At 49.2% G+C, this 25,590-nt stretch overlaps 1 protein-coding gene across 1 annotated transcript; it reads left to right on the top strand.

The window, feature by feature from the left end:
• The first annotated feature begins 11,802 nt into the window (after window positions 1–11,802).
• GAS1 (growth arrest specific 1) lies at window positions 11,803–13,989 on the top strand. Its single transcript, XM_062207105.1, has one exon. It carries the CDS (start codon window positions 11,818–11,820, stop codon window positions 12,883–12,885), a length of 1,068 nt encoding a protein of 355 aa, XP_062063089.1. The 5' UTR covers window positions 11,803–11,817; the 3' UTR covers window positions 12,886–13,989.
• The last annotated feature ends 11,601 nt before the right edge of the window (window positions 13,990–25,590 follow it).

The raw sequence follows: 25,590 nt of genomic DNA, 5'->3' as shown, positions 1-25,590 counted from the left end.
CCTCTGGTTTACAGCCCCAGTGCTCTCAACACTCAGGGCTAGGCCAGGTTAAAGCCTGGAGCCATGAGCTCAATGGCAGGTCTCCCATGTGGGTGCCAGGAACCCGAGTGTCTGAGCCACCACCCACAGCCTTCTGGAGTGAACATTAGCAGGACGCAGGATCAGAAGCGGAGCAGAGAATTGGACCAGGCACTACAAATAGGATATGGGCGCCCCAAGCCCTGCCTTCCCTGCTATGAAAAATGCCCACCCATGTGTTTTCTTATACACAGGAAGATAAACTAAAATGGAAGCTGCAATAAGATATTGTTCTCAGCAATCCGATTCACAAAGCTAAAACAGCTAATCATATACTGTGTTGGTGATGACGTCAGAAAAGAAACATTCTTACACATCAGCAGAACAATTCACCTGTACATACAGAGAACAACTTGAAATGTACCTCTTTGACTCAGCAATTTCACTTCTAAACATGTAGCTTCTAGTTGTATTAATGCATTTATGAAATGACAAATGTCCGGGGCTGGCACTGTGGCGCAGTGGGTTAACGCCCTGGCCTGAAGTGCTGGTATCCCATATGGGTGCCAGTTCAAGTCCTGGCTGCTCCACTTCCAATCCAGCTCTCTGCTATGGCCTGCAAAAGCAGTAGAAGACGGCCCAAGTCCTTGGGAGACCTGGAAGAAGCTCTTGGCTCTTGGCTTTGGATCGATGCATCTCCAGCCATTGTGGCCATCTGGGGATTGAACCATTGGATGGAAGACTGCTCTCTCTCTGTCCCTCTCTATCTCTCCACTCTTTGTGTAACTCTGTGTAACTTTCAAATAAATAAATAAATCTTAAAAAAAAAAAAAGAAATGACAAATGTCCAAGGAAACTCATTGCCACGCTGGTATGATGCTGAAATGGACTTTCAGTGTTCAGTGGGAATGGACCTGTTAAATGACTTATGGAACACCCAAAACAATGCACCACTCTGCACTCAGCAAGAAGATAACCAAGTAATATGCCTGCTCTTTATAAAGTGACATGGAGTAGTATCCAAATATACTGACTGGGATACAAGGCAAAGATCACTATTTTTTAAAATTATTTTATATATTTGAAAGACAAAAGTTATAGAGAGAGACAGAGTCAGAGAGAGAGAGAGAGGTCTTCCATTCTTCTGGTTCACTCTCCAAATGACCACAACAGCCGGAGCTGCGCTGATCCGAAGCCAGGAGCCAGGAGCCAGGAGCTTCTTCTGGGTCTCCACGCGGGTGCAGGGGCCCAAGGACTTGGGCCATCTTCTACTGCTTTCCCGGGTCATAGCAGAGAGCTGGAACAGAAGTGGAGCAGCCAGGACTTGCAGCGGTGCCCGTATGGGATGCCGGCACTACAGGCTGGGGCTTTAACCCACTGTACCACAGCGCTGGCCCAAGGTCACTATTTTTTTTTTTGAAGATGTTATATTTTTGTGCACTTGTAATATCTCTGGAAACACGCACAAGGCACTGACAACAATGGCTCCAGGAAGTGAGTGCCTGGGTAAAGTTCAGGGGAAGCTTTCTGAAATCAAATACTCATTAAAGACTCTGGCATTTTGTATATATTTACGTGTCTCCTACTGAAAAATACATTTGAACAATTTTTAAATAAACTGGACACCTAAAAGAGAATACATAAGAGTTTTGTTAATTCTATGCACAAACGTATGTAGTATATCGCCAATTGCAAACTTTTTTTAAAATATATTTATTTATTTATTTGAAAGTTAGAATTACACAGAGAGAAGGAGAGGCAGAGAGAGAGAGAGAGAGAGTCTTCCATCTGCTGGTTGACTCCCCAAATGGCCACAACAGCCAGAGCTGCGCTGATATGAAGCCAGAAGCCAGGAGCTTCTTCCGGGTCTCCCACGTGGGTGCAGGGGTCCAAGGCCTTGTGCCATCTTCTACTGCTTTCCCAGGCCATAGCAGAGAGCTGGATTGGAAGTGGAGCAGCCAGGTCTTGAACCAGTGCCCATATGGGATGACGGCACTTCAGGCCAGGGCATTAACCTGCTGTGCCACAGAGCCAGCCCCCACAAACTTTTTAATCAAAAGAGAATATAGCAGAATTCTTGACCCAGGTGAGGCCTCAATACTGAATGATTGGTATGATTCTATCAACATAAATAATGACTCATTTGCGGAGACATGTACCAACGAGAGACCAACGTTCAAACGCAAATGACATCATCTCTGACCTTATGTGATTTAAGATTTATTTGTGTTTATGTTTACTTGAAAGGTAGAATTAGAGAGAGACACAGAGAGATCTTCCATCCACTGATTCACTCCCTACATGGCCACAATAGCCAGCCCTGGGCCAGGCCGAAGCCAAAAGCATGGGACTCCATCCAGATCTCCTACATAAATGGCAAGGGTCCAAACACTTGGGCCATCTTCTGCTGCTTTTCCAGGTGCATTAGCAGGGAGCTGGGTCAGAAGCGGAACAGGCAGGATTTGAACCAGTGCTCATATGGGATGCAGCAACTTAACCCATTGCATCACAATGCCAGCCCCTTTATTTTATTTTTAAAGTAAAAAAAAAAAAGAAAAAAGAAATATTACCTATGAAGCATTATGTGATAGAGCTAGACATGGAAAGATTAGATTTAAGGTCTCTTCTAGATCAAGACAGAATATTTCCAGGGATGCTCAGGGCAGTGAAACTATCCTTTATGACGTTCTAATGGTGAGCTTATGTATTAGTCAAAATTTACAGGATGTACAACACAAAGAATGAAGCTAATGAAAAGTATGGACTTGGTAAATAATAACGTATTATATTGGTCCATCGATTATAGCAATTACTATCAGACCAAGAGATTACAAAAGGGAGAGGGCAAGGAATTATGTAACAATTCTCTGTACTTTCCAGTAATTTTTCTGTAAACCTAAAAGTGCTTTAAAAAATAAAATATTTTAATAAACAACCCCAAAAAAGAAAGGGAGCAGAGCTGGAAGACTAGGAACAAAAAAAAAAAAAAAAAAAAAAAAAAAAAAAAAAAAAAAAGATGCGTTGGCTTCTTGGCGCAGATAATAGAAACACCATAAATATCTGTAGAATGCAGCTGAATCCGACTGTGAGAGACGAGGAGACGAGCAGGTCCCTGGGCTAACAGATTTAACACACAGGGAGACAGGGACGCATCACGGATAGGATTGATGGAGCCCTGGGAAACACTGTTCATCAAAAAGATTCTTTCCATGGCTTCCGATCTTCATCAGCCAATAAGGTCATATTTTCCCAAGAAATTCTGGGCCGATTACACATTTTCAGCAGTAAAGACGCAAACATTCTAGTGTGTTCCCCCCCTACTGTTTGAGCAGCATTAACCAGACATGAATTTTGTACTAGCTAATTGAGAGATCTTCGTGGTTGGTAGCCGTCTCTATCAAGATCCTTAAAGATAAAGCGCACACTTACAAACCACTGGATGAGTTCTCTTACAAATTATTCCTAGTTGGAAAGCAGTTTATTCCAATTTGTGAAGCAGTTAGGAAAACGCTTCCTTTTGGCTTCAATAATGAGAAACTAGATTTGGAAACGAGGCCCATGGTTTGGGTTTGAAACCCTGCATTGTAGAACTGGCCCCAGTTATTGGAGAACTAGGGGGTGGAGTCCCGAGGGGAGGTCCTGGAGAAACTGTTCTTGGTAGAAAACCTGGCTAGCAGCAAGCGGCTGAGGTTGAAGCACGCTGCCCCACGAGTGTTGCATACCGAACCTTGCAGTTGAACTTCAATTGTCATTTTGTTAATATCTCTTTCACAGAAGCAAGAAAGGCAAGGATCCTGAGAACAGAGGCTCCCACTGATTTTATGGGGCTTTCCTTGTGTTAGAAATGCTGAAACCCAGCCAGAATCTTGATCTGCGGACTGACAGTGCAAGTAGTGGTGGGTGTGTTCCCTGCTGCTGGGGGACAGCGGGCAGACAGGACTGAACAGCTGCCGTTTCTGTCCTGTTGTGCGTGGCTGCTGAGAGCAAGACCGGCTGCCATTTTGCATCTTGCATTTATTAACAGCCTTCCTTGAATAATCAGAAGTTTGCTCCTTATATTTTTTTTTATGAATCTTCACACAGTGCTAATCCTTCAGTTCCCGCACCTTAACAATTCATTTACTTCCGAAACCAAAGACAATAACGAGTGTCCATTCTCTTTGGGGAGCAGAAGTGAATATATCTTCTCCAAGGATCTGTGGTGAAAGAAGCAGGTTACTTTTTTCATCTATGACAAGACTTGCATAAAACACAATTTAAAAAGCATTAGAATAAGCAAACTCTACCCACAGACTAGCAGGCCCAATTTTTATGGCTAGATTCAACAGACAGAAAATTACTTTTCCAAATCACAATAAAGGTAGCCAAATACCTACTCTCGCCTTCTATGTCCATCTCACCATGGACCTCTAAGAAGCAACTCAGGAATCAGAATCCACCCCTCAGCCATGCTCATGGAGCCCTGATGGTACTGCTTTTTCTTTTTTTAATGATTTATTTATTTATTTGAAAGTCGGAGTTACACAGAGGAGAGGCAGAGAGAGAAAAGTCTTCCATCTGCTGGTTCACTCCCCAAATGGTCACAATGGCCAGAGCTGTGTCGATCTGAAGCCAGGAGCCAGGAGCTTCTTCCAGGTCTTCCATGCAGGTGCAGGGGCCCAAGGACTTGGGCCATCTTCCACTGCTTTCCCAGGCCACAGCAGAGAGCTGGATTGGCAGAGGAGCAGCCAGGACTCGAACTGGTGCCCATATGGGATGCCGGCACTGCAGGCAGAAGCCTTACCCACTATGCCACAGCACTGGCCCCGGGACTGCTTTTTCTTTTAAGGACACTTTGGTTTTCCTTTAGGAAGCTCTCTCTCTCTCTCTCTCTCTCTCTGTGTGTGTGTGTGTGTGTGTGTTTCTCTCCACCGTTCCTTCCTCTTCCTCCTCCTCTCCCTCGGATACACGGGCACATGACACAGACTAAGTGACATGCCATAACTTTTGCTAGAATTCCTTTGGGGAAAAAAGAAATTATTTCTATCAGCACAGCTAAAACATCCAAGAGTACTTCAAAAAGTTCATGGAAGATGGAGTTAAAAGATGAGTTTGTTTGGTGCAAAAACAATTTGGAATCCGTACATAAATTTTTCATAACACACATTTCCCATGAACTTTTTTGCAGATTTTTTACTCATATGCATGCGTTTCAAAATATTTTCACCAAAATAAATTTTTCTCTCATTTATTCAAGATGCAGAGAGACAGAGAGAGTTCCCGTCAGCTGGTTTACTCTCTCAATGCCTGTAATGGCCAGGATCGCATCCAGCTCAACGTCAGAAGCTGGGCACTCAACCAAGGGCCCCCGTGTTGGCACAGACCCAACTACCCGAGCCATTCTCGGCTGCTTCCCAGAGTTCTCATTGGTTGGAAGCTGGAAGCTGGAACCAGAGCTGGGTACTGAGCCCAAATACTCAGCTACTGGGACATGGATTCTTAAGTGGTGTCTCATCCACTAGGCCAAATGCCTGTCCCTAAAGTCATCTTTATTTCCATTTTCCACAAACTTTTTGAAGTATTCCTACATACATTCTACACGTTACCTATATTGCCAAATCACCCTCCCGAGAGGACTTAACACCTCTCAGTTCCATCAGCAATGTGTGAATGTATTCTAACAAGAACTAGCCAGGGTGCCTTCATGTTTTAGACAGTAATATAGTATGTTATGGCTTTCCAATTTCCTTTTAGCTGACTAACAGTTAAACATTTTTTCATTTCATTTATTTGGCTTTTAAAAGACTTATTTATGTGTTTATTTAAAAGGCAGACTGAAACAGAGAGAGGGAAATACAGACAGAGAGTGGGAGAGGCAGAAAGAGAGAGAGAGAGAGAGAGAAAGTCCATCACTCATTTACTCTCCAAAATGAATGTTACAGCCAGGCCTGAGCCAGACCAAAACCAAGAACCAAGAACTCCATCCAGGTCTCCCACAAGGGTGCAGGGGCCCAAGCACTTGGGCCATCACCCGCTGCCTTCCCAGCGCATTAGCAGGGAGCTGGATTGGAAGCAGAGCAGAGCAGCCAGGCCTCAAACAGACCATCTGATGCCAGCGAGGTGAGCAATGGCTTAACCCGTTGCACCGCGAGCTGGCCCAGGCATTTACTGTTGACAATTTGGATGTATGCGTCTGGGGATCATCCCATCTTTCCCCTATTTTCCCTCAGTCAGTCTTTCCCCCTCTATGTTTTTCAGAGCTCTTTGCTTTATTAAAAAAATAAATAAATAAATCAGGCTTTGTCATTTACCGTCTTAGACAATTGGGACAACCGGAACAGAAGACCACAGGCTGAGGGGGTTAGACAGCCGACACTGTGTCAGAGTCTGGAGGGGGGAAGTCCGAGACCAGGGTGCTAGCTAGCGTGGTCTCGGGGAGGACTCCTGGTTTGCTGATGGCCTTACAGCGTTTCTTTCTCCGCCACTCCAACACGGGGGTTTCCACTCCTGTGACGGCTCACAACTGCTTCCCAGATACCTCGGACTGGGGGGAACGAGAGTTCTAGAAGACCTGCTTACAAACTCCCTCTCCAGATCTGTAGTTTGCCTGTTGTCTTTCTCTCTTGCCCACGGGGCCTCATTTAGTTCTGCGTTTAGTCAAATAGGTGTGTTTCTCTCCATGGCTTCCTGTTTTCTAGTCTTGATTATAACTTTCCCTAAATGATGGGGTTATAAATGTCCCAGCTTAGATTTTATTTGATTTTTATCATTTTAACTTTCATTCTTAAGTTTCAGGCTTCTTTTGAAAACACATATTCAAATTTTGGCCTGAAAATTCCTTTTCATATTTTCATAAAAATGAATATAAAATTGTTTATTTAAGAGAACATACATTTTTGCACTAAATCATTACCTTTGTGAACTTAATTTTTTTTTGACAGGCAGAATGGACAGTGAGAGAGAGAGACAGAGAGAAAGGTCTTCCTTTTTCCATTGGTTTGCCCCTTAAATGACTGTTACGGTCAGTGCGCTGTGCTGATCCGAAGCCAGGAGCCAGGTGCTTCTCCTGGTCTCCCATGCAGGTGCAGGGCCCAAGCACTTGGGCCATCCTCCACTGCACTCCTGGGCCACAGCAGAGAGCTGGACTGGAAGAGGAGCAACTGGGACAGAATCCGGCACCCTGACCGGGACTAGAACCTGGAGTGCCGGTGCCGCAGGCGGAGGATTAGCCTAGTGAGCCATGGCGCCGGCCACCTTTGTGAACTTAATACATGGCAAACGTTGTGGCTTAATTAATACCATAATAATTTAATTATTAAGGCTGCATTGTATGCTCTGATTCTTCATATATTTCAGTTTTGTAGTTTCCTTAGGTATTTTGGGTCATTAATTTTTCCATATGAATTTTAATATAGCTCCATTCAATTCCAAGAAAAACCTGGTTAGGATTTCAGAATTGCATTAAATTTATATAATGTTTGGGGAGATTAGAATGTTATTGTATTTATTCCTTTCTTTTCAGATCTTATTTTAGTTTAACTTTATTCATATGGATTCCAAGTCTTCCCTGTAAAATACTTTGTAAATATTTTATATCCTTTTTCACAATTATGCATGAAGTATTTCTCCAAATTTCCTTTCTATATGCTGTCTAGAGTACAGAAAAATTTTTTTAATATTTATTATTTATTTTGAAAAGCAGAGTAACAGAGAGAGGAGAGAGAGAGAGAGAGAATCTTCCACCTATTAATTCACTCCCCAGCTAACTTCAACAACTAGGTCTGGGTTAGGCTGCAGCCAGGAGCCAGGAACTCCATCTGGGTCTCCCAAGTGGGTGGTAGCTGCCCAAGAACTTGAAGCATCTTCTCTCTCTCACTAGGCCCAGGAGTAGGGAGCTGGATTGGAAGCGGAGCAGCCAGGACTCATACAGGATGCACAAGCAGTGGCTTAACCTACTACACCCCAATGTCAGCCCCATGTCATTAGGCCGAATCATTTTGTGTTGAGTACTTCTGGGTCTCATAGCATGAATCACACTATGAGCTATCTCAGTTAGGGACAGCGCAAGCTATGCTGCGGTAACAAATATAAACCTCAGGGGTTATCGCCATAGAAACGTTTTTGCTCCTGCAAAAAGTGCTGCAGGCCCAGGGCAGCTGTGCCCCAAGTGCTGGAGGCTGCTTCGATCTTCCCAGCACCCCCGGACCAACTGGAAGCCTCCCCACTCGGCAAAGTGGAGGAAGATCATGGGAGAAAGGTGAGGCCCGCAATTAAAGGCCACGTCTCAGAAGTGATGGGCGCCCCTTCTATCACAACCCACGGACCTGAACTCCTCTCGTGTGCCCACCCAACTGCCGAATGGAGAGGGGAAGAACAGTGCATCCTTCCACGCGGCGGGGAAAGCTAAGGGGAACTGGAAGCCCTGACTCAGGCTGGTGACGTCGGCCACTTTTGTCCACAGAGCTCACCTCCAAGGCATCATGGGACCCAGGCTTGCAAGTCCTGGAATGTGAAGTCGCTGTTTCCTCTGTCCAGGTCACTAAGGTCTACGCAAGGTTCAAAAGCAGGGAATTAAACTCTGTGTATCAGAGAAGCAATGATAAAAAAAATGGAGAGAGAACATTGATGGAGACACAGTTTGGAGAATGTCTAGTGAATAAAACAAGTTTTTGGGAGAGGGGGGCATGAGAAGAGCTCTTGGGGAACTCGCGTGGACCAGAGAACTCCGAGGTGGAAGACATCGAATTGGATGCTGCAATTTAAAATCAAGGCACTAGATGAGACCAGTGGGGAGTGATTTGTAGAGAGAAAGGACTGCAAGGAGCATCATGGGAAAGAGGAGAGTGCAGAGCCCCAGAGGCCAGGTGGAAAACACTTAAAGGAAGGAGAGGGACCCACAGCCAGCAGGGCTGGGAGCTCCAGAGAGAGGCAACCCGGGTACAGCCAGATTCCTATTAGAGCGCTGGTTAGAGTCCCCACCGTGCTCAGCTTCCCAGCCAGCTCCCTGCTAAGACGCCCAGTCCATGGTAGCCCAAGGGCTTGGGGCCGCCACCCACGTGGGAGGCTTGGATGGAGTTCTTGGCTCCTGGCTTCCAGTCGGGCTTGGCCTATGCCTTACCACCGCTGGGGGAGTGAACAAGCTGATGGAACAAGCTGTATCTCCTTGTCCTCTGCCTGCCTGTGAAATAAATACATTCAGAAACAAATCTTAAAAAAAAAAAAAAAAAGTTTAACCTCTAGAGCAGAGGGCTTCGTCTTCAAACCAGCATCCCCTGAGAACTAGTTAGAAATGCAGATTCCCAGCCCCACCCCCTCTCCGGCCACGCCCCCCTCCAGTGGCCACGGATGGGAAACTCTAGGTTTGCAGGCGCCAGCCAAGGGTTGAGCCCCGCTGTGGGAAACAACTCGACAAGCGTTACCTTAAGGATGCCACTGCTGGCGAGCCCGAATCACGCCGCATTAAGGATCACAGGGCCTTGAACCCCGCAGGCGGAGGCCTCCCAGCTCCCCCTGCACCCCCAGCCGGGGGGGAGGGGAGGGCGTGTGTTGGTTTGAGGGACCACATGGTTGCAGCCTTTACCTCGGGGAGCATTTGAAAATAGAGGGCATTAAAAGGTGCATTTAGGCTGGTTTCCTAACGTGCATTTTGCACGAATGTGTAGAAGACGCCCTCCCTGGATGCGTGGATTTCGCAATTTTTTTTGGCACTACTATACATTGTTAACATCTCATTGCCCACCAACTTTTGGGAGACCCCCTTCGTGTTATTTTATTTTATTTTATTTATTTGGAACATGTGGATTTACCTGTGGCGTGCTTCTCCGGGGCTCAAATCAGAGCGAGATCTGGGTGAGGGTTGTTGGGGGGGTCCCCTAACTGCAGCCTGGCTGTGTTTTAAGGCTTAGCTCAGGGCGGGGGGACCCAGCGCCCCCGAGGCATGCAGCAGCCCCGGCTCTGACTTCTGCCTCTTGGAATTCCCTTGGCGTCCGGGGAGAGCGCGCCGGAGCCCGGGGCCGCGCCTGCACGCTGGTGACAGATGGAGTTGAGAGTCTCTCCACGGAGAGGGGAGGGGGCGCCCGCGTTTGACAGGCCGCAGACGTCCGCTGCCTCTGGCGGCCGGGGCCCGCGTTGCGCCCGCGTTAAGGTAGCGCTCGGGGTCGGCTGCACGGAGCACGTGGGGGCGGTCCCGGCTGCGGGAGCCCCCGGCCCTGCATCGCTCCAGGTCCGGGGCCGCCTCCAGTCGCGCCCTGGCGGTGCGGGTCGTCCTGTTCCTCCCTCCGAAAGACGCCCTGGGCTTTGGCTTTCTCTCCTGCAATCCGAAACCCAACGCTTGGGTGCGAGCGCCGGAGCGAGGCGGGGGGGGGGGGGGGGGGGCTGCGCGTCCCACGCGCGCGTCCCCCGACCTGGTCCCCCCAAAATGGGGGTGCGCCCCTCTGCGCTCTCGATGCCCCCCAACCCCCCAAAAAAAACACAAGGGACCCTAAAGCTGGTGGAAGGGACACAAATGGGGGGGGGGGTGGCGATCAACGATTAAAAAACAACTTAAGATCTGGACAGACAAAAAGGGTCCCGGGCTGAGCCGGACGCCCGCAGCCGGCGGCCCCGAACCCCCGGCGCTGGGAGCAGAGCGCGCGGGGGGCTCACCCCGCGCCTCCTTAAGGAGGAGGAGCCGCCGGGCCGCGGCGGGGCTCCGGGGCCGGCCTTTCAAGCCCTGAATGCCTGAATGTGAGCTGCCCACCGCCCTCCACCCTCCCCCACCCGCAGCCCCACTCCAGCGGCTCGTAAAAAAAAAAAAAAAAAAAAAAAAAAAGTTTCAACAACACCGGCCAGGACCAATGGCATCGCGAAGAGCCGGGAAAGGGGCCGAGCGAAGGGCGCGCCGAGAGCGGAGAAAGGAGAAAGCGGGCCGGCCGAGAGCGCGCGGGCCCGGGGCCGGCGAGCGGAGGAGCGTTGCTAATGTTTTTGTTTGTTTGGTTTTCCATGCATGCATAATGAGGGGGCACCGCGGCTCCACGCGGGGGCTCCCGGCCCACTTTTGTATTTAAAGCCTCGCTCGCTCCGGAATCCGCAGCTGGGCTCAGCGGATCCGCGCCGCCGCCGCCGCCAGCCCGGGAGCCGCGCGCTCCGGCCGCGCCGAGCGAGCTTCTCCGTGCGGCCCGCGCCCCTCCGGGAGCTCGGCCCCCCACCCCCCCAGCCCGGGGGTCGTCGCTGCGGGCGGAGGAGGGGGAGGGGACGCGCGGCGGCCCGGGCCGCGGGAAGGCGGGCAGCGCCCGGACGCCGAACCCGGGAGAGCCCGCGCGCGATGCGAGGCCCCGCCGAGCCGGCAGCGGCGGGGGCGAAGCCGTACTGAGCCGCGCGGGAGGAAGCAGCCGCGCGCGGGCGCCGCCGGCCGCACGACGAACGGATCTGCAAGCAGGGGCCGAGCAGAATGCACCCGCGGCGCCGCGCGGTCCTGCGGCCCCGCCGCGGCCCCGCGGCCTGCAGCCCCCCGGGGCGGCACTGAGCGCCGCCCGCCAGCGCCGGGGGTCGCCGCCGCCGCCGTGCCGGAGGGCTCTCGGGTCGGGGAGCCGGACCCCAGATCCCAGCGGCTCTGCAGCTCCGGGAGGCCCCCCTCCGCAGCCCCGGGGCGCCAGCCGCCCTTGTGCGCCGCCGGCGGGGCAGCGGCCAGCGGCGCGGCGCGCATGGATTTATGAGGACACCCATGCCCGGAGTGCGCAGGACCCGGGCAAACTTTCCCTCCGGCTCCGCGAACGCCGCGCCGCGCGCCTCGTCTCCCGTCCGCTGCTTCTCGCCCGGCGGCGGCGGCCGCCGCTGCCCGCGATGGTGGCCGCGCTGCTGGGCGGCGGCGCGGTGACCGTGCCGGGCGCCTGGCTGTGCCTGATGGCGCTGCTGCAGCTGCTGGGCTCCGGGCTGGCGCACGGCCGCCGCCTCATCTGCTGGCAGGCGCTGCTGCAGTGCCAAGGGGAGCCGGAGTGCAGCTACGCCTACAGCCAGTACGCCGAGGCGTGCGCGCCGGTGCTGGCGCAGCGCGGCGGGGGCGACGCGCCGGGGGCAGCCGCCGCCGCCGCCGCCGCCGCCGCAGCTTTCCCGGCCTCGCCGCGCTGGCGCTGCCCGAGCCACTGCATCTCGGCGCTCATTCAGCTCAACCACACGCGCCGAGGGCCCGCCCTGGAGGACTGTGACTGCGCGCAGGACGAGAACTGCAAGTCCACCAAGCGCGCCATTGAGCCCTGCCTGCCCCGGACGAGCGGTAGCGGCGGCGGCGGTGGCGGGGGCGCGGGCGGCGCGGGCGGCGGCGGGGGCGCGGGCGGGGTCATGGGCTGCACCGAAGCCCGGCGGCGCTGCGACCGCGACAGCCGCTGCAACCTGGCGCTGGGCCGCTACCTGACCTACTGCGGCAAGCTCTTCAACGGCCTGCGCTGCACGGACGAGTGCCGCGCCGTCATCGAGGACATGCTGGCCGTGCCCAAGGCTGCGCTGCTCAACGATTGCGTCTGCGACGGCCTGGAGAGGCCCATCTGCGAGTCGGTCAAGGAGAACATGGCCCGCCTGTGCTTCGGCGCCGAGCTGGGCAACGGCGCGGGCAGCAGCGGCTCGGACGGCGGCATGGACGACTACTACGACGAGGACTACGACGACGACCTGCGCCCGGGCGGCGCGGGCGCCGAGCAGCCGCTGGACGACGACGAGGGCGCCCCGCATCCGCCGCGCCCGGGCGGCGGTGCTGCGGCGGCGGCTGCTGCGGCGGCGGCGGCGGCGGCGGCGGGCGGCCGCGGGGACCTGCCCTACGGGCCCGGGCGCAGGAGCGGCAGCGGCGGCCACCGCTCGGCGCCGCTCGCCCCGGTGCTGTTGCTGCTGCTGCTGCTGCTGCTCGGGCAGCTCTTTTAGCCCCCGAGGGCCCCGCGCCTGCCTGCCAGCGTGCGTGCGCGCGCGCTCTCCGGGCCGGGCACCTGTGGCTCGGGGACCGGCTGGCCAAAACTTGGCCACCCCGCCCCTGCCTGGCACCTCCCCGTGACTTGTTGGGCCGCCGCCTGGCTTCGAGGAGAGACCCACCTCCATCCCCCACCAAAGTGTGGATGCGTTGCTTACGGAGTTTCGGGACGCCCGGGGTAGGGGGGGAGGCTCTGGGCGTGCAGCAGGGTAGGGGTGAAAGGAGCAACTAACGTTTGCAAAGAGGCTGTGGGATCGCGTGGGTCCTGCGTGGAAAACAAAAGGTGCAGGTCTTGGTCGGTTTGTGTCGCTTGTGGCCGATGAGGACATTGCAGTCGTTAAGTACCGGCCGTGGGTGCCTTGGGGGAAACCCTTGATTCTGTCTTGGGTACCTTGGAGCCGTTGGTACCACTGATGTCTTTAGCACATGGCTCAGGATGCGGGGCAGATCGCTGATCTAAAGAGTTGCCGTGGCGTGCAACAATGCAACGTTGTGTATTGGAAGACAGCGCCTCACTGCCATCCAGGAGAGTCTCTTCGTGAGGCCTCGAGACATTCTGTGTCCAAAAATGCGGAGAACTTAGCGTGCCTCCGCACCTATCAGGGTGCTGAGCCTTGGTACTTGGTATATAAAATGTATTAAAACTGGGGTTTGTTACCAGTTGTATTGTGTATATAGAATTTTTATAAATTGTATGCTTCGGAAAATAATTTATTTTTTAAAAAGAAATGAAAGGTTTTTTAAGTCCACATCCATGTGACCCCCCCTCCCCTCCCAGAAATGTCTAGAATCTGTCACCGGGGATCCGAGCCCAGAGTCCGTGGTGAAGTGTGGCCCGCCTACAACAGTCCTGAAATGTACAGTGTATTTTATAGATTTGAAGTTAACATTGTTATTTTCAAGAGAATTTATGGACATTGTAGAAATGTACAAATGCATTTCCAAACTGCCTTAAACATTGTATTTTTATAGACATCATTTTTTAAAAAGTCCTATGTTTTAAATAACTATGGCTTTGTGTATTGTTTTGGCTATTTGTTTTTATTAAAATGTGTACATCAGTAAAGAGTTTTAAACAATGAATATGGTGTAGTTACTTTCCAGAGTTACATTGTGGTTAACCCCATCATAGGTGGGGAGGGGGCTGGGGGAGACACTGGAACCCACCAACCATTAACTGGAATTAAAATACAGTATGAGACAAGAAATGTGGGCTATTATGTCTGCCTTTAATTTAATGAACAATTAGACAGCTGTAAATGAGCCTGCTAAAAAGATAATAATTGATTGGTCTCCACTGGTGTTTTGCATTTGTGGGGAGCCTTCGCAGTGTCTCCTGTGTATAACTTGGGGACAAGGCAGATATCACATTTTCCCTCTCCCCCTTTTCTACTGGGATCACCTCCTGTGTGTGTGTGCATGTGGGCGCACACACACACACTCTCCTCTCCCCCTCCCTCCTGCTCCTGACCCCAAGAGTGTGTCCTCTGTGGCTTCTTTCTCCACATTCTCATACATACAATCAAACCTGCCAATAACATCTGTTACCAATAGGGCTCAGAGACTCACTACTTCAAAGTCATTTTCACACTTAGGGTGAAAAAAAAAAATGGGAAATTTTGTTACAAAACATTCAGGCGAGCAAAAGTAAACAGGCTGGGGAGAGAAACAATTACCAGCGCTTGCAATATTGTTGTGAGGAGTTGTTTAGCAGTGGGCTGAAGGCTGGGTTGCTGCCAGAGCTACCGATCTACACTCAAACGCCCTTAGATAAATAATTACACTCTTAAGCTGTGTCGAGTGCTGATACACTTGACCTTGTAAATAGAAATGTTTGCAGTAGGAATAAACTCCCGCATTGGAAAATCTTTTAAACATTAACACAAAAGAGAGCGCTCTGTCCTCTGGGGATTTGAGCCTGAACCTCGCCAAGCTAGGCACTTGCAAGGGGGAAAAAAAAGTTTATTTATCTTCTATTCCTGGTGTTTATTTAAAGCTTTTCATTTTAAACGTCGTGATTGGGAGGCAAGTCAGGAGTTTAAAAGTCACCACAAATAAACTTTGTCTGAGGGGTCGACAGAGTAGCAAGATCTGGTGTCTCTTTATTTGATAGCAACATGTGCTGAGAAAGCATGACCAGATTCTTCCACCGCCTAAAGTCATTAACAAAAGTCGGCCCCCCTCCGACTTCCTCCCACCCACTCCACCCGGCTCCTTAGGAGCTTGCTTTTGCTTCTAACTAGCTCTGTTCCCAGCTTTTATGGAGGGATTCCAGGCACTTCTTGGTGCCCCTAAAGCTGAGATTCCTCCGTGTGTAGCATCCGAGAGTCTTAGAGAGATGTAGCCCAAGAAGGTGGCCTGCAGTGGGCCTCGCCAGTCACCTACCTGAATGGGGTTGAGTAAACATTATTAAAACAAAGGAGAGCTCCTGGCTCCCGGGGACTTATAAGAGAAATCAACTTTCTTTGCCATGGGACAAGCTAGCAAGTTTGTCCTTGGCTATATTGAAATCAGCTCCAGTGTCTGTTGTTTTAAACCCATTCTGGACGAAAAGTTAAGTCTTTGTCCCAGTAAGAGGGCCAGTTTTCCCCAGCAAGAAGTAAAAGGCATTAGCACTAGAAAAGACCTGATAATTAACTGCTACAATAAACTCACGGACTTGATTTTACAGGGCCTCCTCAAAAGCATCTGCTGGGAATAAATCAACAGGGCTCGCTCTTGGGGCGCGCGCGAGCACTAGGTTTTAGGCTTTCTTCCTTGAAGCAAGTGAGTGTTGATCCATGGCCCATTTGAGTTTAAACAATTACATACTGCAGCCCAGGAGCACCCCATCCCAATTCTTCCTCACCACTCTCCGCCCCGGCCCCAGCCCCAAACAGCTCTAGAAGAGTCCAAGACAGGTTGTTGAGAGGTGGTGGTCCTGAGCCTGTGGGTTCCGGAATTCTGCGTTGCCATCTGCTGCTTCCAGGCAGAAAGGATTTTTACAGATGTTGACATCTGTAATATCCCAAGCTCCCCTTGCGGGGAGCCTTGTGGAATTTCGGCCATTTGGCTGTCTCCAGTGTCTCCTGGAGCATGCCTGGAAGCACAAGAAGGGGAGGAAAGATATCTCCGGTTTTCCCGGAGCACTATCACCCTACCCAAGCAAAGACGCCTCCCTGGGGCCACAGGAACCCCCTTGGGAGGGTGTCCTCCGGGCCTTTACCATTCCCCCCACTTGGCCAATTTGACTTCTCCGTGACAGTTGATTTGTCTTCGGAGGCCCTTCAGTGACAAATGTTTAAGGGAGTGTGGGACAATGGTGGAGAACAAGGAGGCAGTTCATCGAACTGACAGTGAGCATACAGTAAATAGAAGGAAGTTCAGCCTGCACTGCTCAGCCGAGCACGAAGCAACGCTTTTGTGGATAATCACAATGGCCATAGCATAAGGTCTCTGTTGGTTTTTCACAATATATAGCGATGGACGTGAGCACGCCACGTACCAAGGGTGGAAAAAATGGCTGCATAGAGAGCTAATCGCCTCTGCTAAGGAGCCGCCGGGCCACACAGCTCACCGCAGCCACCACAGCAAATATCCACCAGGGAAGGAAACAGCCCCCAACATCCTGATCCACATGGGGTGAAGGGACCATCATGCCCCAACCCCTCTGGGGTGCACCACAGCTCCCCGTATGGAGTCCTGATGGCTGAAGACAGTCCAGTTAGCTCTCTCCACCTTGAGAGTGTGGAGAGAAAGGCCCTGGAAGGGGTTTTCCTCTCTCTGCCCTTACCCGATGGACTGCTGTACTTAATGCAAAACAAAAAGACACCAACAGGTATGGGAAATCTTGCTTCGTAGAAATTTTGAGAGTTGTGAGCTTGTTGAGTTCACTGCAGAAGCTCTCTCACAGCTTCATGAATCCGTGTTCCCACAAGGACCACCAGAAACTATGCCGATGGACCCCACTTCTCAAAGCAAGCTTGTTGGGGAGCACCCTGTTCCAAGAGCCTCGTGGCCCAGGGCTCCTTAATGGAGGGGCTGAGTTCCAGTGGGTCTGCTTCAAGTGCCCTGGGAGTGAAGTAGAGCTGGATGCTACTGTATTCTGAGAGATTGCTTCAGGAAGACAGTTGAAAAGGCTCACCCTGGGCTATATGAATGACACAAGCAATGCGCTATTAGCATAAATACCTTCTAAGCCATCCATTTAATCAATTTCTTACATAACAGAATGATCTACTACAAAATAGTGGAGTGTACACACTATATTTTGCCACAAAGATAGTCATTCTCCCACTAGTAACCAGGGGCTCTAAATAAATGATTTCAACAATGTTTTATTAAAGGACGACAAGAGCCCTCGAGTTGCATTAATCGGGGAGAAGTCGAGTGGCACTTTTGTTATGGAAATGTTAAGCACATAATAGCCAAACAATGTGCGGCCACTTCATTCTTCCAGCCACGCTGACACCTCTTAAAGAGGAACTGCGGGGAAGGATGTGGGAAAGATTTGCTTTCCGAGGAAGCTTTCAGCTCATATATTGGAGGGCTACCTCCAAACCCCTGTGGCATGCATGCGGAAGCGAGGAAGGCTGCGGAGACACACTCTTTGCTCCTCTGATTTCAGGGACGTGGGAGTTCCGGGGCTGGGGGGTGGGGGTGGGAGGAGGCCCGTCATAAATCACAGCTCCCAGGTTTTGGCATGGTATTGGTCCAAACAATATTTTGCTGATTTGTATAGGTCTGCAATTGTATCAAGTTGACCAAAGACATCATGACCCTCAAATGGTGTGGGTGGAGACCCGTAGGTAGCCAAGGTGGAGGCGTGGTCTCCTTAAGCAAACACACAGCATCTTAGCATCTGCAGACAGGTGAATCTACGCAGTGCAGTCACAGACAGCTTCAATAAAATAATATTACCAGTGTCTGGATGTTCTGGACACCCACCCCGTGTTCGCTGGGTATCCTTACTAACTTGTTTCTATACTTAGGGCTGGCATCGTGGTGCAGTGGGTTAAGCCAAGGCGTGCAATGCCAGCATTCCATGAGAGTTCCAGTCCCAGCTGTTCTACCTCCCATTCAGCTCCCTGCTAGTGCGCCTGGGACAGCAGTGGGAGATGGCCACCAGCATCCCATGTTGAAGTGCTGCTTCAAGTTCCGGTGGCTCTGCTTATATCCAGCTTCCTGCTAATGCACCTGGGAAGACAGGAGATGGTCCAAGTAGTTGGGCCCCTGCCACCCATGTGGGAGATCCGGATGGAGCTCCTGGCTCCTGGCTTCTGTCTGGCCCAGCCCCAGCTGCTGCAGCCATTTGGGTAGTGAATCAGTGAAGGGAAAATTCTCTCTCTCTCTCTCTGGCACTCTTTCAAGTACATAAATAAGCAAATAATATTTTTAAAAAATTTTTAGATGTTCTATAGAATATTTATGGGCTCTTGTTTACTGGGATGGGGTAAGTGGAATCTCACAACTAAATCTTATCATAACTTTTGTTCCTGATCAGATGTTACTAAGCATCAAAATGAGAAACATTACAGTGAGATTTAAGGCTTTTATTGTAATTATTTCTTTCATAAAAATGCAAGTCTTTGGGGCCAGCACTGTGGAGTAGGGGAAAAAGCCGCTGCCTGCAGTGCCAGCATCCCATATGGGTACCAGTTCAGGTCCTGGCTGCTCCACTTCCAATCCAGCTCTCTGCTATGCCTGGGAAAGCAGTAGAAGATGGGCCAAGTCCTTGGGCTCCTGCACTCGTGTGGGAGACCTGGAAGAAGCTCCTGGCTCCTGGCTTTGGACTGGCACAGCTCTGGCCATTGCAGCCAATTGGGGAGTGAACCAGCAGATGAAAGACCTCTCTCTCTCTCTCTCTCTCTCTCTCTCTCTGCCTCTCCTTCTCCCTCTGTGTGACTCTGACTTTCAAATCAATAAATAAATCTTTTTAAAAAATGCAGGTCTTCTACCTTCAGTCTTTTCTTTTAAAGGTTTATTTCATTTATTTGAAAGGTGGAGTGACAGAGAGGTAGGGAAAGATAGATGTTCCATCTTCTGTTTCACTCCCCAAATGGCGGCAATGGTCAGGGCTGGGTCAGGCCAAAGTCACAAGTCTCAAACTCCATCCGGGTCTTCCATATGTGTGACAAGGACCCAAGTACCTGGGCCATCTCTGCTGCTTCCCCAGGTGCGTTAGCAGGGAGTTGGATCAGAAATGGAGCAGCAAGAGTCAGTGCTATGGCAGAGTAGGCTAAGCCTCTGGCTGTGGTGCCAGCATCCCATATGGATGCCAGTTCGAGTCCCAGCTACTCCTCTTCTGATCCAGCTCTCTGCTATGGGCTGGGAAAGCAGTGGAAGATGGCCCAAGTCCTTAGGCCCCTGCACCCACGTGGGAGACCCAGAGGGGGCTCCTAGCTCCTGGCTTCACATTGGCTCAGCTCTGGCCATTGCGGCCATTTGTCAAGTCAACCAGCAGATGGAAGACCATTCTCTGTCTTTCCCTCTGTCTGTAACTCTACCTGTCAAATAAATAAATAAAATCTAAAAAAAAAAAAAAAGAAATGGAGCAGACAGGACTCATATCAGTGCCCATATTGGATGCCGGCGTCCCAAGCAGCAGCTTAACCCACTGTACCACATACCCCTGTCACTTATGCTCATCACTTCTCAACTATTTGGAGCATCCTTTTGTAACAGACACTGGAAGAAGCTTACATGATAATGGAAACACACATCTATAATTCTAAGCAGAGGGGGAGGAGGCATAGAAGTAATTCCATGGGCATTTCTTTTTTTTTTTTTTAAGATTTATTTATTTGAAACTCAGAGTTACACAGAGAGACAGAGAGAGAAGGGGAGAGAGAGAGGGAGAGAGAGAGAGAGGTCTTCTGTCTGCTGGTTTCCTTCCCAATTGGCTGCAATGGTCAGATCTGCACCAATCCAAAGCCAGGAGAAGCTTATTCTGGGTCTCCCACATGGGTGCGGCGACCCAAGAACTTGGGCCATCCTTCACCACTTTCCCAGGCCATAGCAGAGAGCTGGATCAGAAGTGGAGCAGCTGGGCCTCGAACTGGTGCCCATATGGGATGCTAGCACTATTGGCAGCTTTATCCACTACACCATAGCGCCGACCCATGGCATTTCTTGATGGTGCAGTTATGGGTAGGGCCCATGTGACCACAGCAGTCTTGGCCCTGGTACGCTGATGATAAGGATGGGAACTTAACCACGCATGCTTGTAGCATAAAATGGTGGGCCCGGGAGAGGATGATTCAGCCCACCTTACAGATGAAGAAAGGCTTCTTGGAGAAGGTGACACTGAAGCCAAGCCTAAAGATAGGAATGAGAGGCTGGCATTGTGGTGCAGCGGGTTAAGCTGCTGCTTGTGACACCAGCATTCCACAGGGGAGCTCCACTTTGAGTCCCTGCTGCTGCTCCACTTTTGATCCAGCTTCCTGTTAATGCACCTGGGAAAGCAGTGGAGGATGGCCCAAGTACGTGAATGCTTGCTACCTGTGTGGGAGACCTGGATGGATTTCTGGCTCCTGGCTTTAACCTGGCTTTGGGGGCCACTGGAGGAATGAATCATTGGATGGAAGATGTCTCTCTCTCTCTCTCTCTCTCCTCTTTCTCTTTCTACCTTTCATATAGATAGTTAGGTGGATGGATGGATAGATAGATAGATAAAAAATAAAGACAAGAATGAGAGTTAGCCAAGAGAAAGGTGAAGACATTTCCGTTAGAGGGAACATAGAAGGATGAGACAGCATAATGTGTGCGTGTGTGTGTGCAGGGACGCAAGCATACACATGTATAATCATTTGCTTCTACCACACTACAAATTAGGAAGCAACCGGAACAGAACTACAAGGAGAGCTGTTACCAGACCATGGAAGATTTAAAGACCGGGCTAGGAGTGGGAGTCTGGTACAGCTGATAAGATGCTGCTTGGGATACTCACAACCTGTATTAAGTGCTTGCATCCAAGTCCTGGCTCCACCTCCAATTCCAGACTCCTACTAATGCACGCCTTTCATGGTAATAATAATAGTAATTATAATAACCACCAATTCTCAGAAAATAAAAATCACCAAGATGACGCTATTAGATTAAAATAATAGCACCAGTAATCAGATAGTTAGCATTATCAAATATTCATTCTGTGCCATGCACATTGTATTTAATTGTTCAAACAACTCCACGAATTATAATTATTATTTTACTATCACCACTGTTTTATAGGGAATGGAGCAGGTACCTAAATGGCCTGACCTTGATTGTTTAGTGAGTAAATTGGTGAATATACAGCCTAGGTCATCTTGTGTCAAGATGCTGAGATCCTAACTTTAATGCCACATGGATTCTCAAAATGTAGAAAGTCTGAAAAGTTCAAGAACTTTCGGAGTGTTGAGCCAAATTCCAATGACTATCTATGTCCCTATCTATGAGAGGAAATACACTGTAATGTTAGCAGTTAATATCACTGTGGATCATTACTGCTTTCTTCCGTACAGACTGAACTGTTTTCCAAATTTCATGAATGAATGTATATTATCCCACTTTCATAATTAAAAAAGAATTTTTTAAAGATTATTTGTTTGAAAGGCAGAGTGACAGAGAAAGAGGGAGAAACCCACACACACACAGAGAGAGAGAGAGAGACAGAGAGACAGAGAGACAGAGAGAGACAGAGAGACATAGAGACAGAGAGAGGGAGACAGAGAAAGAGAGAGGGATGAGGGGGAGAGAGAGAGCTCTTGCATCTGGTGCTTCACTCCCCAATGGTCACAATGGTTAGGACTAAGCCAGGCTGAAGCCAAGAGCCAGGAACTCCATCTGGGTCTCCCACATGGGTGGCAGGTGCCCTAGCACTTGGGTCATCCTCTGCTGCTTTCCCATGCACATTAGCAGGGAGCTTGATTGGAAGTGGAGCAGCAAACATTCAAGAATTCCATCTCGGTTGTTCAAATATGCAGTATTGGTGTTGCAAGTGGTGGTTTAACCACTGTGCCTCAGTGCTGGTCCTTCCCAGATTTTTAAATAATAGCATTTGGGGCCATTTAAAAAAAGCAAGTAAATATAGATTCAATGCTTGTGATCATTGCCTACCCTGACCTACACTTTTCCTTACTTCCTTAATAGGCCTCAAATTCTCATGAAAAAGACTGTAAAACTATTCTATAGGAAGATAACAAAGGATAAATGAACATAAATCATTACACAAAAATGGTGGAGTAAGACACCTTCCCGAGACTGTTACTGCTCTTATTTGATCAACATTTACTGAGGACTTGCTGGGGCTGAGTGGTGCAGCTTCCTGCCAGCAACAAGGTAAACACCATACCCAAGCTTTCTGGACGCTCTCTCTCTGTCCTTCAGTAACTAGACTACGCTTCCTCTTTGAAGAATGACTGCTTCCTTTTCTTCTTCAACACTTATTCTTCAAGCATTTTGCTTATCTTTCCTTTCTCAGAGTCTGTTCCTGTCTTAGGGGCACGTGAGAAAGTACAAGCTTTCGTGCAGATGAAAATCATTCTGCCTTCACCTGTGTGTTTTAAGAGGAGGAACGGCATCCTACACGTTTTCAATACATAAAAAAAGTATCTAAAAATGCAGTTGCCTTACTCCTGCAACAATCTGATAGAAGGGCTAAGAACACCATTGTTATAGTATCTTCAAGGGCCCTGAGTTTCAATAGGCCCTTCTCCCTGAGATGACTAAAATGAAAACGCACTAATATTCTAGAAGGACAAATGACCTATAACGAGTAACCAATAACATCTTAATTAACCACAATATCTTAATTAAGCACAAATTCTTAATTAACCAAAATCTCATATTGCATATTACTTCTAAGATTCTCACCAGTATGTTATAGAAATAGATTTGTGTTTCACTTAAATTGGCAAATGGAGTCTTTGCTCATTGCCTCCCGATTTTTCTCTCTTTTCCAAGAATTCAACCTCTTGAAACTGATAGTGCATTACAACCAAACAAAAGAAAATTCTCAGTATTTAGGTTACTGGCAGGAAGTTAGTAACTTCATCGTTTGAATTCTGGTGCATACTAGGCCACCCCCAAACTAGGGGCTTAAAGTTTTTAATCACTGAATTGTTCACTTTCTATGGGCCAGTGGCTTGGGCTGGGCTCAGCTGGGTGGTTCTTCTGCCCCTTTCTGTGTTGCTGTGGTCAGCTGGTGGGTCAGCTAGGAGAGACTTGGCTCCTGGTGGCCTCATTCCCTTGTATGGTGATTGGCTGGGTTGACAGTAGCATCTGGATCACATGTCCCTGACATGTGGCAGTCTAACCCAGGTTTATTATCATGATACCAAAAACAACAAGAGAGAGGAAGCCTGGTGTGTAAGTACTTTTCAGGCTTCTGCTTCTATCACATTTTCCAATGTCCTATTGAACAAGCCCAGGTTGAAGAGGTGGAAAAATTGATTCATTCCTTGATGGGAAGAGGGGCAAGACTCCATTGCAAAGGGGTATGCCATAAGGGGTGGGAGGAATTATGATATTCACTCTGCAAACAATTTTCCAATAGATCTTTCTGAAATATATTTTCTTCACTCAGGACTTCTTTATTTGTTTTTAGATTTATTCCCACTGGTTTGTAGCTTCTGTTGGACTATTGGCACACAGCCTGATTCACTATTGAGAGAGTTAGGGGCAGCGCCTCCAGGACAGCCCACTGTGCTTTCCTAATAGAGTCAGGATGTGTGTGATAATACTCACAGATTATTGCTGCTGACTGTGGAAACTTGCTTGCAGAACCTCAATGAGCAGTTTTTACTGGGGTTCCATTATAAAGTCATGACTGGCTGATTTATTACCCGAGTGACCAATGTCAATCTCCAGGTTGACAGATGCCATCCTGACCCATAAATCACATTATTAGTCTTTCTGGTGAGGCCCCATTACAAATCATGCTGTTACTATTTGGTTAGCCCAAGGCCTCCAGATCAGCAAATACTAATTCCCGGGAGCCAAGGGAAAAACCAAACCATTGGCAGGGATCAGGGTGAACATCTCTGGGTCAGTGTTGTGGAGCAGTGGGTTGAGCTGCCACCTGAGATGCTAGCATCCTGTGTGAATACTGATTCTCTTCTCTTTGTCTCTCCCTTGCTCTCTGCTATTCTGCCTTTCAGATAAATAAAATAAATCTTAGAAGTTGGCATTGCGGTGTAGCAGGTAAAGCTGCTGCCTGGGATGCCAGCATCCCATATGGGCACCAGTTCAAGCCCCAGCTGCTCCACTTGCAATCCAGCTGCCTACTAATGGTCTGGGAAAGCAGCAGAAGATGGCCCAAGTGCTTGGACCACCACTAACCATGTGGGAAACCTGGAAGAAGCTCCTGGCTCCTGGCTTGGGTCTGGTCCAGCCCCAGCCATTGTGGCTATTTGGGGAATGAACCAGCAGATCTAAGATCTCTCTCTCTCTCTCTCTGTCTCTCTCTCTCCCTCCCTCCCTCTCTCTGTGTAACTCTACCTTTCAAATAAATGCATCTTTAAAAGAAATCTTAGAAAAACTAAAAAGCTTAGCAAGTTCACTATATAGTGTGTTATGTACATCTGTTTTTAACATAGTATAACTCAAAACAGATGAGTTTCAAATATCTTATTAAAATTAACTTTAAGCATAAGCCCATGATATGCTAGTGTAAATGATATATTTTTATGAAAAAATAAATCTGTTTTCCAAAACTAAAAAAGCTTGTGACAAAACCATTATCATTTTATATTATTGCAAAAATGTTTAATTTTTTAAAGATTTATTTGTTTATTTGAGAGAAAGATCTTCTATCCACTGGTTCACTCCCCAATTGTCCGCAATGGCCAGAGCTGTGCTGATCTGAAGCCAGGAGCCAGGAGCTTCTTCCGGGTCTCCCACGCAGATGCAGGGGCCCAAGGACTGGCTATAGCAGAGAGCTAGATCGGAAGTGGAGCAGCTAAGACTCAAACCAGCACCCAGATGGGATGCCAGCACTGCAGGCAGTGGCTTTACCTGCTATGCCACAATGCCAGCCCCTGATAGTTAATATCTGGCTTAAGAGAAGGTAGTTGAGTTCTCACATATTCCTCTATATTCAGTCTATTCCAGCATTAAAAAAAATACTTACTTATTTATTTGAAATGCAGAGGGACAGAGAAAGAGGGAGAGACAGAAGTCTTCCATCCTCTGGTTCACTTAACCATGTCCAGGCCAGACAGAAGCCAGGAGCCAGGAATTCCATCCTGCTTTTCCACATGGGTGTCAGAGGCCCACATATTTGGACCGTTATCTGCTATATTCCTGGGAAGAGAGTACATGGGACGCAAATTTATACTCTGATGTGGAAAGTGGAAGGCAGCTTACCCTGCTGGGCCACACAACATTGGTCCCTATTCTAATACATTTTACACACACATAGATCTGGCTTTCAACATGTAGTTGGAAAAGGGTAGTGTATTTTAATAGCCTTTCAGTTAACCATGAGCATTCTTTGACACATGCAACAATACTCGACAAGTGGGTTTGGTGCTGTGGCATAGCGGGTGAAGCCACCATCTGCAGTGCCAGCATCCTATATGGCCGCCAGTTCAAGTCCCAGCTGCTCCACTTCCGATCCAGCTCTCTGAGTGGCCTGGGAAAGCAGTAGAAGATGGCCCAGGTCCTTGGGCCCCTGCACTCGTGTGGGAGACCTGGAAGAAGCT

The sequence above is a fragment of the Lepus europaeus genome, chromosome 12 (assembly GCF_033115175.1).
Source record: "Lepus europaeus isolate LE1 chromosome 12, mLepTim1.pri, whole genome shotgun sequence".
Classification (NCBI taxonomy): domain Eukaryota; kingdom Metazoa; phylum Chordata; class Mammalia; order Lagomorpha; family Leporidae; genus Lepus; species Lepus europaeus.
Note: the sequence above shows the minus strand (reverse complement) of the source record. Positions and strands in the feature narration are given on the sequence as shown.